The sequence below is a fragment of the Chlorocebus sabaeus genome, chromosome 16, assembly GCF_047675955.1.
Source record: "Chlorocebus sabaeus isolate Y175 chromosome 16, mChlSab1.0.hap1, whole genome shotgun sequence".
NCBI classification, from domain to species: Eukaryota; Metazoa; Chordata; class Mammalia; order Primates; family Cercopithecidae; genus Chlorocebus; species Chlorocebus sabaeus.
The window spans coordinates 2935370-2949995 of record NC_132919.1 but is presented as its reverse complement, the minus strand read 5'-3'; the positions used below and the strand labels follow the sequence as shown (position 1 = coordinate 2949995).

Below are 14626 nucleotides of genomic sequence, written 5' to 3'. Positions count from 1 at the left end.
TTACTATCCACTTAAAAAAGCGTAGACTGGGGCAGGCGCAATGGCTCACGCCTGTAATCCCAGCACTTTGGGAGGCCGAGGCGGGTAGATTACGAGGTTAGAAGATCAAGACCATCCTGACCAACATGGTGAAACCCTGTCTCTACTAAAACACAAAAATTAGCCGGGCGTAGTGGCGGGCGCCTGTAATCCCAGCTACTTGGGAGGCTGATGCAGAAGAATAACTTGGACCCAGGAGACAAAGGTTGCAGTGAGCCGAGATCACACCACTGCACTCCAGCCTGGCGATAGAGCATGACTCTGTCTCAAAAAAAAAGGCAGGCCAGGCACAGTGGCTCACATCTGTAATCCCAGCACTTTGGGAGGCCAAAGCAGGCAGATCACAAGGTCAGGAGATCGAGACCATCCTGGTTAACACGGTGAAACCCCGTCTCTACTAAAAATACAAAAAAATTAGCCAGGTGTGGTGGCGGCGCCTGTAGTCCCAGCTACTCGGGAGGCTGAGGCAGGAGAATGGCATGAACCCGGGAGGCGAAGGTTGCAGTGAGCCGAGATCGTGCCACTGCACTCCAGCCTGGGTGACAGAGTGAGACTCCGTCTCAAAGGGGAAAAAAAAAAGCATAGACAAAGCAAGACTCTGTCTCCAAAAATAAAAAAATAAAAAATAAAACAAAACAGGTCATTTCCCCCCAAAACTGCAGGGGGCTCCCTTTCCCACACACCGAGCAGGTGAGTGACAGGGAAGGTGGATTCCTCCCATTCTCGGTCTGGGCCAAAGGTAAGTAGGAAGGCAAGTAGGAAGGCAAGTAGGAAGGCAAGTAGGAAGGCAAGTAGGAAGGCAAGTAGGAAGGCAAGTAGGAAGGCAAGTAGGAAGGTAAGTAGGAAGGCAAGTAGGAAGGCAAGTAGGAAGGCAAGCATGGGGCCAAACGTGAATGCCTTCAGGGAAGTCTGCCACACTGGATCACTCCTTGGACCCCTGATTCCTTAGGAATGCAGGGAGCGATCAGATCCTGGAAAGCCATCCCTCATTTCTTGTGTGTTTTTAACTCTCACATGTGCTCCCTGAGGACTGAGCTGTCTGCCCCTTGCCCTTCCTCTAGTGCCCTTGTTGATGGAACTGGAGCCGTCACTTGGCTAAAACCCACCCTTTGAAATCCTGCAGTGTGATCGTGTCCCCCAGCAGGTCCAAGAACTCCTTAAAAGCTGGGCTCTCCTCATTGTTCCCAAATAGCTCCTCCTCCAGGGTCTGAAAGAGAAACAGGAATAAGGGTAGGAATTAGAAAAATCCTTTGTGATGCTAAAGGAAGGAATATGGTTGCCCAGACACCTGGTCCCTTTCTTCCTCTCTCCCTATCTCCCAGCACATCCACCGTAGCTGCCCTCGGTGGGACTGGGGCAGAGGGAGGAGAGACTGGTGGAGACTCACTCCCAGCACTTTGGGAGACCGAGGTGGGTGGATCACTTGAGGTCAGGAATTCGAGACCAGCCTGGCCAACATGGTGAAACCCCGTCTCTACTAAAAATACAAAAAGTAACTGGGCGTGGTGATGGGTGCCTATAATCCCAGCTACTCAGCAGACTGAGACAGGAGAATTGCTTGAGCCTGGGAAGCAGAGGTTGCAGTGAGCCAAGATCATGCCATTGCACTCCAGTCTGGGTGACAGAGTGAGACCCTGTCTCAAAAAAAAAGAAAGGAAAATATAAAGAACTCTCAAAACTCTAAAGTAATCAAAACCACAATGATATACCACTTCCCACCTACTAGGGTGGCCACGATGAAAAATAAAGGCAATAAAAGGTAATAACAAGTGTTGGTGAGGGTGTGGAGAAACCAGAACCATCACACGCTGCTGCTGAAAATGGAAAATGACACAGCCACTGTGGAAAGCAGTCCGGCAGTTCCTCAAAAGGCTAAATGCAGAGTCACCATATGACTCGGCAACTTCTATCCCAGGCATACACCGAAGGCTAAACACAGAGTCACCATAGGATCCAGCGACTTCACTCCCGGGCATATACCGAAGGCTAAACGTAGAGTCACCATATGACTCGGCAACTTCACTCCCGGGCATATACCGAAGGCTAACCACAGAGTCACCATAGGATCCGCAACTTCACTCCCGAGCATATACCAAAGGCTAACCACAGAGTCACTATAGGATCCAGGCATATACCGAAGGCGAAACACAGAGTCACCGTAGGATCCAGGCATATACCGAAGGCAAAACACAGAGTCACTATAGGATCCAGGCATATACCGAAGGCGAAACACAGAATCACCATAGGATCCAGCAACTTCACTCCTGGGCATATACCGAAGGCTAAACACAGAGTCACCATAGGATCCAGGCATATACCGAAGGTTAAACACAGAGTCACCATAGGATCCAGGCATATACCGAAGGTTAAACACAGAGTCACCATAGGATCCAGGCATATACCGAAGGCGAAACACAGAGTCAGCATAGGATCCAGGCATATACCGAAGGCAAAACACAGAGTCACCATAGGATCCAGGCATATACCGAAGGCTAAACACAGAGTCACCATAGGATCCGGCAACTTCACTCTCAGGTATATACCAAAGAGAAATGAAAACACGTCCATGTCCACAGAAGATGTATACATGAATATCAATAGCAGCACTATTCGTAATAGCCCTAAAGGAGAAAGAACCCAAATGTCCTTCCGATGAATAGATAGACAAAATGTGGGCTATCCACACAATGGAATATTATCTGGCCATAAACAAAGAACGTGCTGATACATACTATGACCTGGATAAACCCTGAAAACATTACGCTGAGTGAAAGAAACCAGACACAAAAGGCCACATATTATGATTCCATTTACAAAAGGTCTAGAATAGGCAAATCCATAGAGACAGAAATTAGATTAGGGTTGGCAGGAGCTAAAGGAAAGGGGGATGGGGAGTGACTGCTGGTGAGTGTGGGGTTTCTTTTGGGGGTGATGAAAATGTTCTGTAGTGAGGACAGGTGCACAATTCTGTGGTTACACTACAAACCACTGAATTGTATACTTTATTGAGATATAAATTACATAACTATGAATTATATGGTATGAGAATTATGCTGATGTGCTCAATAAAGCTGTTATTTTAAAAAATATTTTTAACTCAACAGTTAAAAAAAAATCCAATTAGAAAATGGTCAAAAGACATGAAAACGGCCAGGGGCGGTGGCTCATGCCTGTAATTCCAGCACTATGGGAGGCCAAGGCAGGCGGATCACTTGAGGTCTGGAGTTCGAAACCAGCCTGGCCGACATGGCGAAACTTCGTCTCTACTAAAAATGCAAAAATCAGCTGGGCATGGTGGCACGTGCCTGCAGTCCCAGCTACCTGGGAGGCTGAGGTGGGAGGATCACTGGAACCTGGGAGGCAGAGGTTGTAGTGAGCCGAGATCACACCACTGCACTCCAGCCTGGGTGACAGAGTGAGACCCTGTCTCAAAAAAATAAAAAAGACATGAACAGGCATTTCCCCTGAGAGGATATACAGATGGCAAATAAGCACATGAAAAGATGTCCAACATCATTAGCCATTCGAGAAATGCAAATTAAAACCATAAGGTGATATCGATACACAACTATCAGAATGGCTAAAATAAAAAATAGTCACAACACCAAATGCTGGCAAGGTTATAGAGAAACTGGATCATTGTTGGTGAGAAGAACCACTCTTGAAAACAGTTTGGCAGTTTCTTTTTTTTTTGAGATGGAGTCTTTTTGAGACAGAGTCTCACTCTGTCACCCAGGCTGGAGTGCAGTGGCGCAATCTCGGCTCACTGCAACCTCCGCCTCCTGTGTTCAAGCGATTCTCCTGCCTCAGCCTCCCGAGTAGCTGGGACTACAGGCGCCCGCCACCACGCCTGGCTGATTTTTTTTTTTTGTATTTTTAGGAGAGACGGGGTTTCACCGTGTTAGCCAGGATGGTCTCAATCTCCCGCCCTCGTGATCCACCCGCCTCGGCCTCCCAAAGTGCTGGGATTACAGGTGTGAGCCACTTCGCCCAGCTGGCGGTTTCTTACAAAACTAAACACATAATTACCATACAACGCAGCAGCTGTATTCCTAAGCATTTATCCCAGAGAAATGAAAACTTATGTTCACACAAAAACCTACATACAGATGTTCACAGCAACTTTATTCATAATAGCCAAAAATGGCTTTCAGTGGGTGGTTACACACGAACTGTGGTACAGTTATAATACCATGGAATACTGCTCGGCAATGAAAAAGAACACAGTATTGATACACCCAAGAACCTGGATTCATCTTGCTGACTGGAAAAAAGCCAACGTCAAATGGTTATATACTATATGACTCCATTTATATATCATTTTTGAAATGACAATGTTTTAGAAATTGGAGAACAGATGAGCGGTTGTCAGGGGTTACGGACCGGAGCTGGGAGACTGATGTCCACATTCTGGTTGCGGTATTGTGCCATCATTTTGTAAGACATTACTTTGTGTAAACATTATCTACTGGTAAAGGGTACATTAGATCTCACTGTATTATTTTTTACAACTCTATGTGAATCTACAAATACCTAAAGATAAAAAGGTTAGTAATTTTTTTTTTTTTTTGAGATGGAGTTTCGCTCTTGTTGCTCTGGCTGGAGTGCGATGGCACAATCTCGGCTCACTGCAACCTCTGCCTCCCAGGTTCAAGCGATTCTCCTGCCTTAGACTCCCAAGTAGCTGGGACTATAGGTGCCCACCACCACGCCCAATTTTGTAAAAAACAAAGCTGAAAACAGTAGTGAGCTCTGCAAACAGGAACAGGCTTCAAACTCGGCCTGATCAACAGGCTCTACCCACAGTGGCAGGATCTGCAAACAGTTGAAGGCTCTGCAAACATGCACAGGCTGCCGTGAAGAGCTGCAGATGATACAAAAACACTCTAGCCTACCCAATCACTTCAACAGAATGTCTTCAGAAGGTAATTGTAACAATAACAACAACAAAAAGCAGACCTCAGGCCCCATGCCTTCAACAGGTAACAGAATCTGGTAGAGTTCAATAATTTTATTTTGCTTTTTATAGTATTTCTTTTAGAATTACCTTCATTTCATGATAAATGATACTGGTTTTCCAGTTAGAGGAGTGATATAAAATTTCCTTTAAAAATAAATGCACGTGGCTGGGCACGGTGGCTCACACCTGTAATCCCAGCACTTTGGGAGGCCGAGGTGGGTGGATCACCTGAGGTCAGGAGTTCGAGACCAGCCTGACCAACATGGTGAAACCCCGTCTCTACTACAAATACAAAATTATCCAGGTGTGGTGGTCGCTGCCTGTAATACTGAGCTACTAGGGGGACTGAGGCAGAAGAATTGCTTGAACCCGGGAGGTGGAGGTTGCAGTGAGCCAAGATCGCGCCATTGCACTCCAGTTTAGGCAACGAGAGCAAAACTCCATCTCAAAAAAATAAAAAGAAAAAGAAAAAATAAATGCACGGAAGTTTCAAAAAAACTTTTTGAAGAAAATATTCAGTTAACAGTATAGGTGTGATAAAGATCTTAACAGTGGCATAGGGTGAAACAAATGCTATGATACGGATCCCGGATACGGTCTGTGAATGTCTGAAGGCTGGGAAACTCTGCACTCTAGAAGGGGTCAACTAACTGCAGCCCAGGGGCCGAGTCTGGCCTGCTGCCTGTGTTTATCGATAAAGTTTTATTGGAACACAGACAGGTCAGCTCATTTATCTATTGTCTATTGCTACTTCTGCACCAGCAAGGCAAAGGTGAGCGGCTGTCACAGAGACTCCAAGGCCCATGAAATCTAAAATATTTACTCTCTGGCCCTTTACCCAAACAAGTTTGCCAATCCTTGATCTATAGCATGCCGTGAAGGCGTCACAACTCTAGCCGCATGTCCTACTTGCCCCAGGTCATGAGGCCAGAGTGTGGAAGAGCAGCTGCCTCCAGGCAACCTACATCTCTCACTAGAAAAACAATCCAGCGTGTGTGCTCTGGGACACGCACTTCTCTTGCAGGATTCACATCCAGCCTGAGAGTAGCCTTGCCATTACTTTGATACTGGCCTTGAGATTGACCACGCACTCAGGGAGGGGTCTTAGTCATCGCCGTATCCCCCAGGGTGCACGGCACAGTGCACAGCAAACACAAGAGTTAGGTGAAGCTCATTTCTATCCAGAGACCAGCATAGGGCTTGGAGGCAACAAATGTTCTTATTAAATGTCCCCCAGCGGCAGGTGTGCAAAACAACAATCTGCCTAGGTTCTTTAAAAAAAAAAAATTATCTTCTTGGCTTTTTCCCCCACAGCAGCATCAGGCACATAAACAATACACAGACTCCCTCTCGGAGATGGATGGCTCATGTTCAGTAATTATAACTTTGCTGGAACATTGGATTATAATCACCTTACAAGCTCTGCTTTGGTAAATTTCACAAGCAAAGAACTTTCATTAGGGGGTTTTATTAGCAAAGCTATATAAAATAAAAATGTAATATGTGAAAATGATTACAGTAGCTACCTGAATAATCTCCCTTAAATTATAAGATTCATCAGCGTTAGTCTTGCAGATCCTAAACTCTTCATCTAATTAGAATATTTTTAAGCAAACGCGTGTCTCTTAAGGTCCAATATCTCTAAATGAGAACATCAGGTGTTGTCTAACCAAGAAAGATACCATCATGCAAAAAAAAAATACAGATAACATCAGAAGATACTATTAACCTGCCATTACTAGGGCCGACATTTTTATTCATTCATTAATTCACATAACAATGGAGTGTATTTATATGAAGGTGTATTTATATGCGAGGCTCTTAGATGATACAAAGATGAAATGGGCATGGAACTTTCCTCTCAAAGAGGAAAGTGTGTTTGGTTAACCGTGTGTTCGGTTAACCCCTCTACTTGGGATGTTAATAAATGTTCGTGGTAGGAAAGAGGTAGGGAAGACGGGAAGTTTGTGTAAGGACGGAAACCACTAAGTTCAACAAAATTATAAATTGTCCTTTACCTTGGGGGTTCTTAAAGCCTTTAAAAGGTTCCCACACAAGTGACAACACCTCCCCAGGTCATTTGCTCACGGAGTACACCATCAGACCAGCATTCACGGAACACACTTTGAGAAACATGATTCTGGCCAGTTAACTCCAAAGCAACGTGTGAGTGCTACCAAAGACGGAAGCACTATAGCACGCTGAGCAGTGGTGTGCTGGCAAATTTCGAGTCACTGGCTCTCCAAAGGAGGAAGATAGAAACCCTGGTGTTTGCCAGTTTCCATAGAGTAAATACTTCTACCACGGTTGACTTCAAGCTGCCAACATGACGTCCCGGAACAGAGTCGTGAAGAGACGCACCCACCCATCCATCACATCACTCAAGTTCGGGCAGAAAAAGTTCGTTCCCACTGGGGAGAAATGTGGGCAAGGAGAGAGCAGCCTATGCTCCTCCATTCCCTCAACCTAGTCTGGTTTTTCTCATAACCAGCAGCCCACAAATACATATAAGCCGAGGCAGCCGGGAAGAATGAGAATTTGCTATATGAAAAAAACGACATCACTGTTTAAGGACGTGCAGGCCTTTTGGTAAGAAGCAGCCTTGCTGGAAAGTTCTGCCACCTCCAGTCTAATTCATACCTTAAATGGGACCGTTGTATTCCAAATGCTTAAGAACGCGGGTCAGGGCTCCCGCGTTCAGGGTGGGGATAAAAAGAGTCCTAAGTGAGAAACCACGGGATACGGTCACCGGTATGGACGGTGTTGCTTACCTGCCTGGCTTTTTGATAAATGACTCCGAATTTGAATGTGTTGTTGACTTCATGCTCATCATAGGACACGATCATCTGGGAGGCCTGGAAAATGCGGCAAGAAAAAAAATCAACATTGGTTCAATTCGGAAGCAAGAGAGAAAGCACATGGAAGGAGAAGCACCCATTTGGGTAGAGAATGTGTCCCCGGGTATGAAACCTCCACATGCACGGAGGGAAAGAAATAGTAAGGAGACAGTCAGGCGGCAGCTCCAGAGTCAGCTAGCTTCTAGAACTTGGGCTTCTCCAGTAGGAACCAAACCGCTGTATCACTCATTCCACTCCCGCCCAGATGTGCCAGCCAAAGCTCGGGGGCACACGTGTCCAGCAGTTTATTTGACCCCCGTGTTGAATCTGTGGTGTACAAAGTGAAGCCAGAACCCCGAAACTGGTCAGCAAGGACAACTGTAGGCCTAATTCCACCTCCAACCAGCAGCGCGATTCTCAGCAAGTCACCGCTCCCGACCACAATCCCCTCCACATGAAATGAGAGGTCTCTGAGGAGACCACGCTAAGGAGGAACATACCCCAATACAATAGGCAAAGAAGACATGTTTAAAACCTGACTCCTGCCCTATCTCATTTTCCATCACACATCACAGAGGTGATGACTGAGATCAGAAAAATTAAACTCCAGTTATTTTGGGGTTTTTTTGTTTGTTTCTTTTTGAGGCGGAGTCTCGCTCTGTCCCCCAGGCTGGAGTTCAGTGGCTTGGTCTCGGCTCACTGCAACCTCCGCCTCCCGGGTTCAAGCGAGTCTCCTGCCTCAGCCTCCTGAGTAGCTGGGATTACAGGCCCCCACCATCACGCCGGCTGATTTTTGTATTTTTAGTAGAGACAGGGGTTTCACCATGTTGGCCAGGCTGGTCTCGAACTCCTGACCTCGTGATCCACCCACCTCGGCCTCCCAAAGTGCTGAGGTTACAGGCGTGAGCCACCACGCCCAGCCTAAACTTCAGCTTTGAATCTACTGTTTTTACCTATGTAGCTTTGAGTGAGCTGCTTCTCTGGAGCTCGGTTTCCTCTTCTGTTAAATGCAGATGTGTGGTTATGAAGATTCAACAAGAAAGAACTGAGCACAGAGCAGCTAGCATCACCATCATCATCAACATCTATATGACTCTCCAGAAATATCAGAGCTGAACCAGCTTACTGGGGAAGAAAAGATTTGGGAGCTGCTGGGATATTCTCAGCAATAGAAAGGAGGGATTCTCAGTGTGGACACTTGAAACTTGAAGGTCCCTTCCAACTTTTACATTCAAAATAAAAAGACAAGAAAATTGAGTATCATTTTTCACCTGTGCAAGGAATACTAATGGATCGTCTTAAAACTGGTCTAGGAAAACAACCTTGGTGGGTGTTATGGACAATTAACTGTTAAAGTTATTTTAAGTTATCTGTGTTTAGCAGAGTACTTTCAACGTGAGTGATCTGAGCTGAATTTGAAGACTATTAATAAGTTACGTTTGGAAGTTTTAACTTCAATGAAGTAATTATTTGCTACGAAAGACACAAACATTACATTACTAAACAAAGATGGCGCAATATCTTTGTTTTTGTTTTGTTTTGCTTTTTTATGAGGCTCCCGAGAATCAACCCAACTAACGCATTTCAATTCACTTGAATGAGAAACATGTTTAGTATCAAAAGAGCCCAGGAAGGCACTGGGGTGAAAGGTTCCATCTCAGAGTTTGGTCCATCACCGTGGTGTGCTTTCTGGTCACTTTGCACAATGTAGATTTGAAGTACAGTGGTGACAACATGAAATGTGACGTTTGAAAAAAAAAAAAAAAGGAGGGATTCAACCACACGTTATGCGAGAGGAAGAACAAACCAGGAACAACTTATTGGCTGGAATCTGTGGCCTGTGTGAAGTTGCCACACACTGTGTTATCTCTGGGAGGCTCTCAGCTGTCAGCTGTTTGGGGAAACGGACGCTTCGCAGCTCCCCCGGCGAGGGCACTGGAGCCTCCCTCCACTCCTGCCTGGGTGAGTCACAGGGGAGGAACAGCTGCCCTGCCAGGGAGAGGCACCAGGCCATGGAGAACTTCCAAAGGATGTTCTAAACTCTGCAAATTTTAAAAACACACACATGTGCGCATCTCAGCCAGATGTACATCCCAGCTGGACTCAGCGGTCCTTCAAATATAGAAAACATGAAAATACAGCTGTTCTTCCATTACTACCAAGGCCCGAGGCTTTCCAAGCGATAGAGAGAACTGGGCTTTTAAATAAACACCATTGGCTCTCTCGGTGGCTATGAGTTGACAACCAAAATTGCCAAACCTGTAGTTAACTTAGACCTTTATGATGGGGTTTTAATGTTTGGTTAAACCCCACTCAATCCGTTGTCATTATAAAGGGGAGGTCAGTCTCAATGAGAGAAAATGTTCAATGAAGTGTAGCATGCTCCCGGTATCAACAGATGCTAAAATAGCGAAACAGAGGCACGTGGAAGACGAAAGGCTCTGTGCAGGAGAGGACTCCGCCATTGCTCAGCCACTGCAGATGGATACATGGCTGCTTCTGAGAGTGACATGCCAATCATGAACACTGAAACCGTTTGTTCCAGCCGGGCGCGGTGGCGCACGCCTGTCATCCCAGCACTTTGGGAGGCTGAGGAGGGTAGATCACCTGAGGTCAGTTCGAGACCATCCTGGCCAACGTGGTGAAATACCCGTCTCTACTAAAAATACAAAAATTAGCCGGGCATGGTGGCAGGCGCCTCCAGTCCCAGCTACTTGGGAGGCTGAGGCAGGAGAATCACTTGAACCCGGGAGGTGGAGGTTGCAGTGAGCCGAGATTACGCCACTGCACTCCAGCCTGGGTGACAGAGCAAGGCTCTGTCTCAAAAAAAAAAAAAAAAAAAAAAAAGGTGTTTGTTCCAGGGGATTCTGGATGTCTCCGCTGGGACAGGGCCTCTCTTCCTCACCAGACGTTTCATCTCATGGGTCCTGGTTGTCAGAGTTGGGACTCAGAGGATAGACAGAGCCGGCCCCAGCAGGCCTCAGCTGCTGTAGCGTGACCCACGGCAGAAGCTCAGAAGCACGGCTCTGCTTCCGTTTTCCCTCTCCAGAGCCTGCCGGCCCATGAAGAGGCAGCCGATGCACGGGGTCTTTTCCTGTGGCCAATTTCAAGCAATTCACTGTCCGTGGGGGACGTAAGTCCTCTCATGCCACAATTATTCTTCAGTGGGTTTATTACTATTGCTTCTCTTCCCACTCACATTCCCATATGAGAACTGGGGTCAATATCAGACCCAAGCAAAGGAAACTGGTATCAGAAAACCAGCCAGTTTATAAATGAAGGCAGCAGAGGCTCATACGGCCTGAGAGCTGCAGTAACCAGTAACACGGGCAATGCGGGGGGCAGCTGTCTGGCCTTTCTCTCCTTTGTGAGCGTCTGCCTGCTGTACCTCCCGCCCCTCTGGGACAGCAGACTGGATCTGCCCAGCCGCCAGCGACAGAGTCACGTCCCCCTGCAGCACTGGCCTCAGGGAGGTACCACTGAGGTGTGCTGGAGAAGCTACAACACTGCTACCCTCTGTCACCTTCACAGCAGCCTGGGGACCAACTCAACTGGGCCAGAGACCCGGGCATGGCTGAGGATGGGTTCCCAGTGGACCAGCTTGTGAAGGGGTGGGCAGGGAGAGAGGGAGACATGGAAGCTTATCATGGAGACCCCATGAAACCCCACTACGATGCAGAGAACTCCCCCAAAAAGCCACAGGTCTGCAAATCCTCGCCGAGTGGCAGGGCCCCTGTGCTGGGAGGCATGAAGGTCCTCACCTTGGGGTACAGGACAGGGTTGAATCTCAGTCCCACTGCATCATCACAGAAAGCCTGAAAGGGAGAAGAACAGGGAGGTCAGGGATGACATCTGTAGGGACATCTGGGCTCCTCCGCCCACCAGGACAACGCAGCATGGGAGGGCGAGGCACGTGGGTCAGGAGGCCTGGGCTGGCATTCTGACTGCTGCTCACTAACACGTGCCCAAGCAAGTCGACTACCCTTTCCGGGGTTTGCTGATAAAGTGTGGGAAGGGATTAGACAAAGCCTGAGGCTCGTCTCCGTTCCGGCCTGAAGACAAGGCCAAAAACTATCCAGCCCACGACTGCCACCAAACGTATCCAGCACAATTCTGTGACATTCCTGCTCCCAGAGTGAGGGTCCAACCAACCCAGCTATCTCGCTTACCCCACTTTGCTAACTCAGTTCCCAGGTTCGCAGGCTCCTCACTCAAGGGGGTGCTCAATCTGGATCATCCTTCAGCCCAACTCAGGCCTCTCCTCTGCTGTGAAGGCTCCCCTGGCCACACCGCCCCCACCCCTCCACGGACGTCCTACAGCGCTCAGCACATCCGGCCCCGTCTTTCTACTTCTCTCACCTCCCAAACTAGCTGTTCATGGAGGATACTGTTTCTAAGCAGCCTCCACAACAAGGATGAGCTATGGAGGATGTAGGAAAGGCAGAGGCATCTGCCCACAGCCCTCCCGGACCCCCATCAGTGCGGTCAAGAGCCAAAGAGTAAAGCGGCCACCCCTTCCCTAAGGGCTGAGCCTACCCAGGATACGCCTGCACCCCACTCCAGAGGCCAGCCCTGGGCTGAGAGAGGAAGCTGCCTTCTCTCACAGGTTGGTTGGTTTCTCACCTTTGCAATCTGAGGGACACTGGGAAGCTTGCTCAGTCCAGCCAAGGGGATCCGCTCATGCACCGTCTTCAGTTTGGACCTGCACAAGACGGGAGAGAAAAGGATATCCCTAAGAAACAGTCAGTGAGGGCGCGGGGGATCGGGCCTGTCATCTCAGTACTTTGGGAGGCCAAGGAGGGCGGATCACTTGAGGTCAAGAGTTTGAGACCAGCCTGTCCAATGTGGTGAAACCCCATCTCCACTAAAAATACAAAAAAAATTAGCCAGGCGTGGTGGCGGATGCCTGTAAATCCCAGCTACTTGGGAGACTGAGGCAGGAGAATCGCTTGAACCCGGGAGACAGAGGTTGCAGTGAGTCGAGATTGCACCACTGCACTCCAGCCTGAGCAACAAGAGTGAGACTCCATCTCAAAAAAAAGAAGAAAAGAAAAGAAACGGTCAATGAGGAAGGTGGCTGAGATTGCAGCACATGGGACACTAGCTTCAGGACTCTCTGAGGCCAGATTGGCCTCAGGTGGGCCAACCACACACTGGGCACCACACTCGCATGGTGCGAAAACGGAATCCTACTTAGGTATGGCTGGGGAGGCAGCTATGTAAAGAACACGCCTGGCTGGGGGCAGTGGCTCACGCCTGGAATCCAAGCACTTTGGGAGGCCAAAGAGGGTGGATCACGAGGTCAGGAGTTCGAGACCAGCCAGGCCAATGTGGTGAAACCCCGTCTCTACTAAAAATACAAAAATTAGCTGGGCGTGGTGGTGGGTGCCTGTAATCCCAGCTACTTGGGAGGCTGAGGCAGGAGAATCACTTGAACCCGGGAAGCGGGGGTTGCAGTGAGCCAAGATCATGCCATTGCACTCCAGCCTAGGCAACAGAGCAAGACTGTCTCAAAAAAACAAAAAAAAAAACATGCCTGATACATCTGTCTGCTACTGAAATACGGGAAATGCAAATAAGGTCGCCATTATTTTTTGGTTTGTTTGTAGGTTTTTGCGTTCTCCCAAAGAACTGAGCACAGCTTCTGGATATATTTGGGTTCTGTCATGAAATTAAACCTTTATGAAAAGAAAACCTAGTATTTCAAAATCTGGGTTTACTCAAAATCTAAGTGGGATGAAATCTGCTTCATAACGGGATTCACCACGAGAGTCTAAATTTAGCCTGATCCCCTGATTCATTTAGCACATTATGAAAATGCTGGATTTTACTGAATGCTTTTCTGCATCTGAGGAGATAACCATATGGTTTTTAATCTGTTGACCTGGTGAATTACATTTCTGTTGAGCCATTTTTTGATTCAATGGGTAAAAGTCCACTTACTTCTGACATATTATTTTTAATATCCTGAATTTTTTTATTTTTTATTTTTATTTATTTATTATTTGAGACAGAGTTTCGCTCTTGTTGCCCAGGCTGGAGTGCAATGGCACGATCTTGGCTCACTGCAACCTCCGCCTCCCGGTTTCAAGAGATTCTCCTGCCTTAGGCTCCCAAGTAGCTGGGATTACTGGTGCCCGTCACCATGCCTGGCTAATTTTTTATATTTTTAGTAGAGACAGGGTTTCACTATGTTGGCCAGGTTGGTCTCGAATTCCTGACCTCAGGTGATCCACCCGCCTCTGCCTCCCAAAGTGCTGGGATTACAGGGGTGAGCCATGGTACCCGGCTGAATTCCATTTATTAATACAGCAGTCCCCCTTATCCACGGTTTTGCTTCCCCCAGCTTCAGTAACCTGTGGTCGACCACGGCCAAAAAAATATTAAAGGGAAAATTCCAGAAATAATTCATAAGTTTTCAATTTTGTGCTGTCCTGAACAGCATGATGAAATCTTCCGCCATCCCAGTGCATCCACCTGGGACGTGAATTCTCCCTTTGTCCAGCGTATCCACGCCCTACACGCTCCCTACCCATCGGTCACTTAGCGGCCATCTCAGTGATCGGATGGACCGTTGCAGTATCTCACTGCCTGTGTTCAAGTCACCCTCACCCTTATCATACTAATAATGGCCCCAAAGTGCAAGGCCCATGAGTGATGCTGGCACTTCGGATATGACAAAGAGAAACTGTTAAGTGCCTCCTTTAAGTCGAAAGGTGAAAGTTCTTAATTAGGAAAGAAAATTCTATGCTAAGGTTGCTGAGATCCATGGTACGGATGAAATTGTGAA

General features: G+C 47.6%; 1 protein-coding gene across 9 annotated transcripts in view; it reads right to left on the bottom strand.

The window, feature by feature from the left end:
• Window positions 1–14626, bottom strand: part of RAP1GAP2 (RAP1 GTPase activating protein 2) — a 277468-nt gene that overhangs the window by 43410 nt on the left and 219432 nt on the right. For all 9 annotated transcript variants that reach the window (XR_012088722.1, XM_073004583.1, XM_073004585.1 and 6 more), the window contains 4 exons: window positions 12460–12538; window positions 11598–11651; window positions 7771–7854; window positions 1146–1246 (listed from right to left, as the gene is read on the bottom strand). Coding sequence is in view for 8 of the 9 variants with exons in the window: in XM_073004583.1 (XP_072860684.1) it covers window positions 1146–1246; window positions 7771–7854; window positions 11598–11651; window positions 12460–12538 (318 nt within the window). In the remaining variant the exon portion in view is untranslated. The remainder of the gene's footprint in view (window positions 1–1145; window positions 1247–7770; window positions 7855–11597; window positions 11652–12459; window positions 12539–14626) is intronic.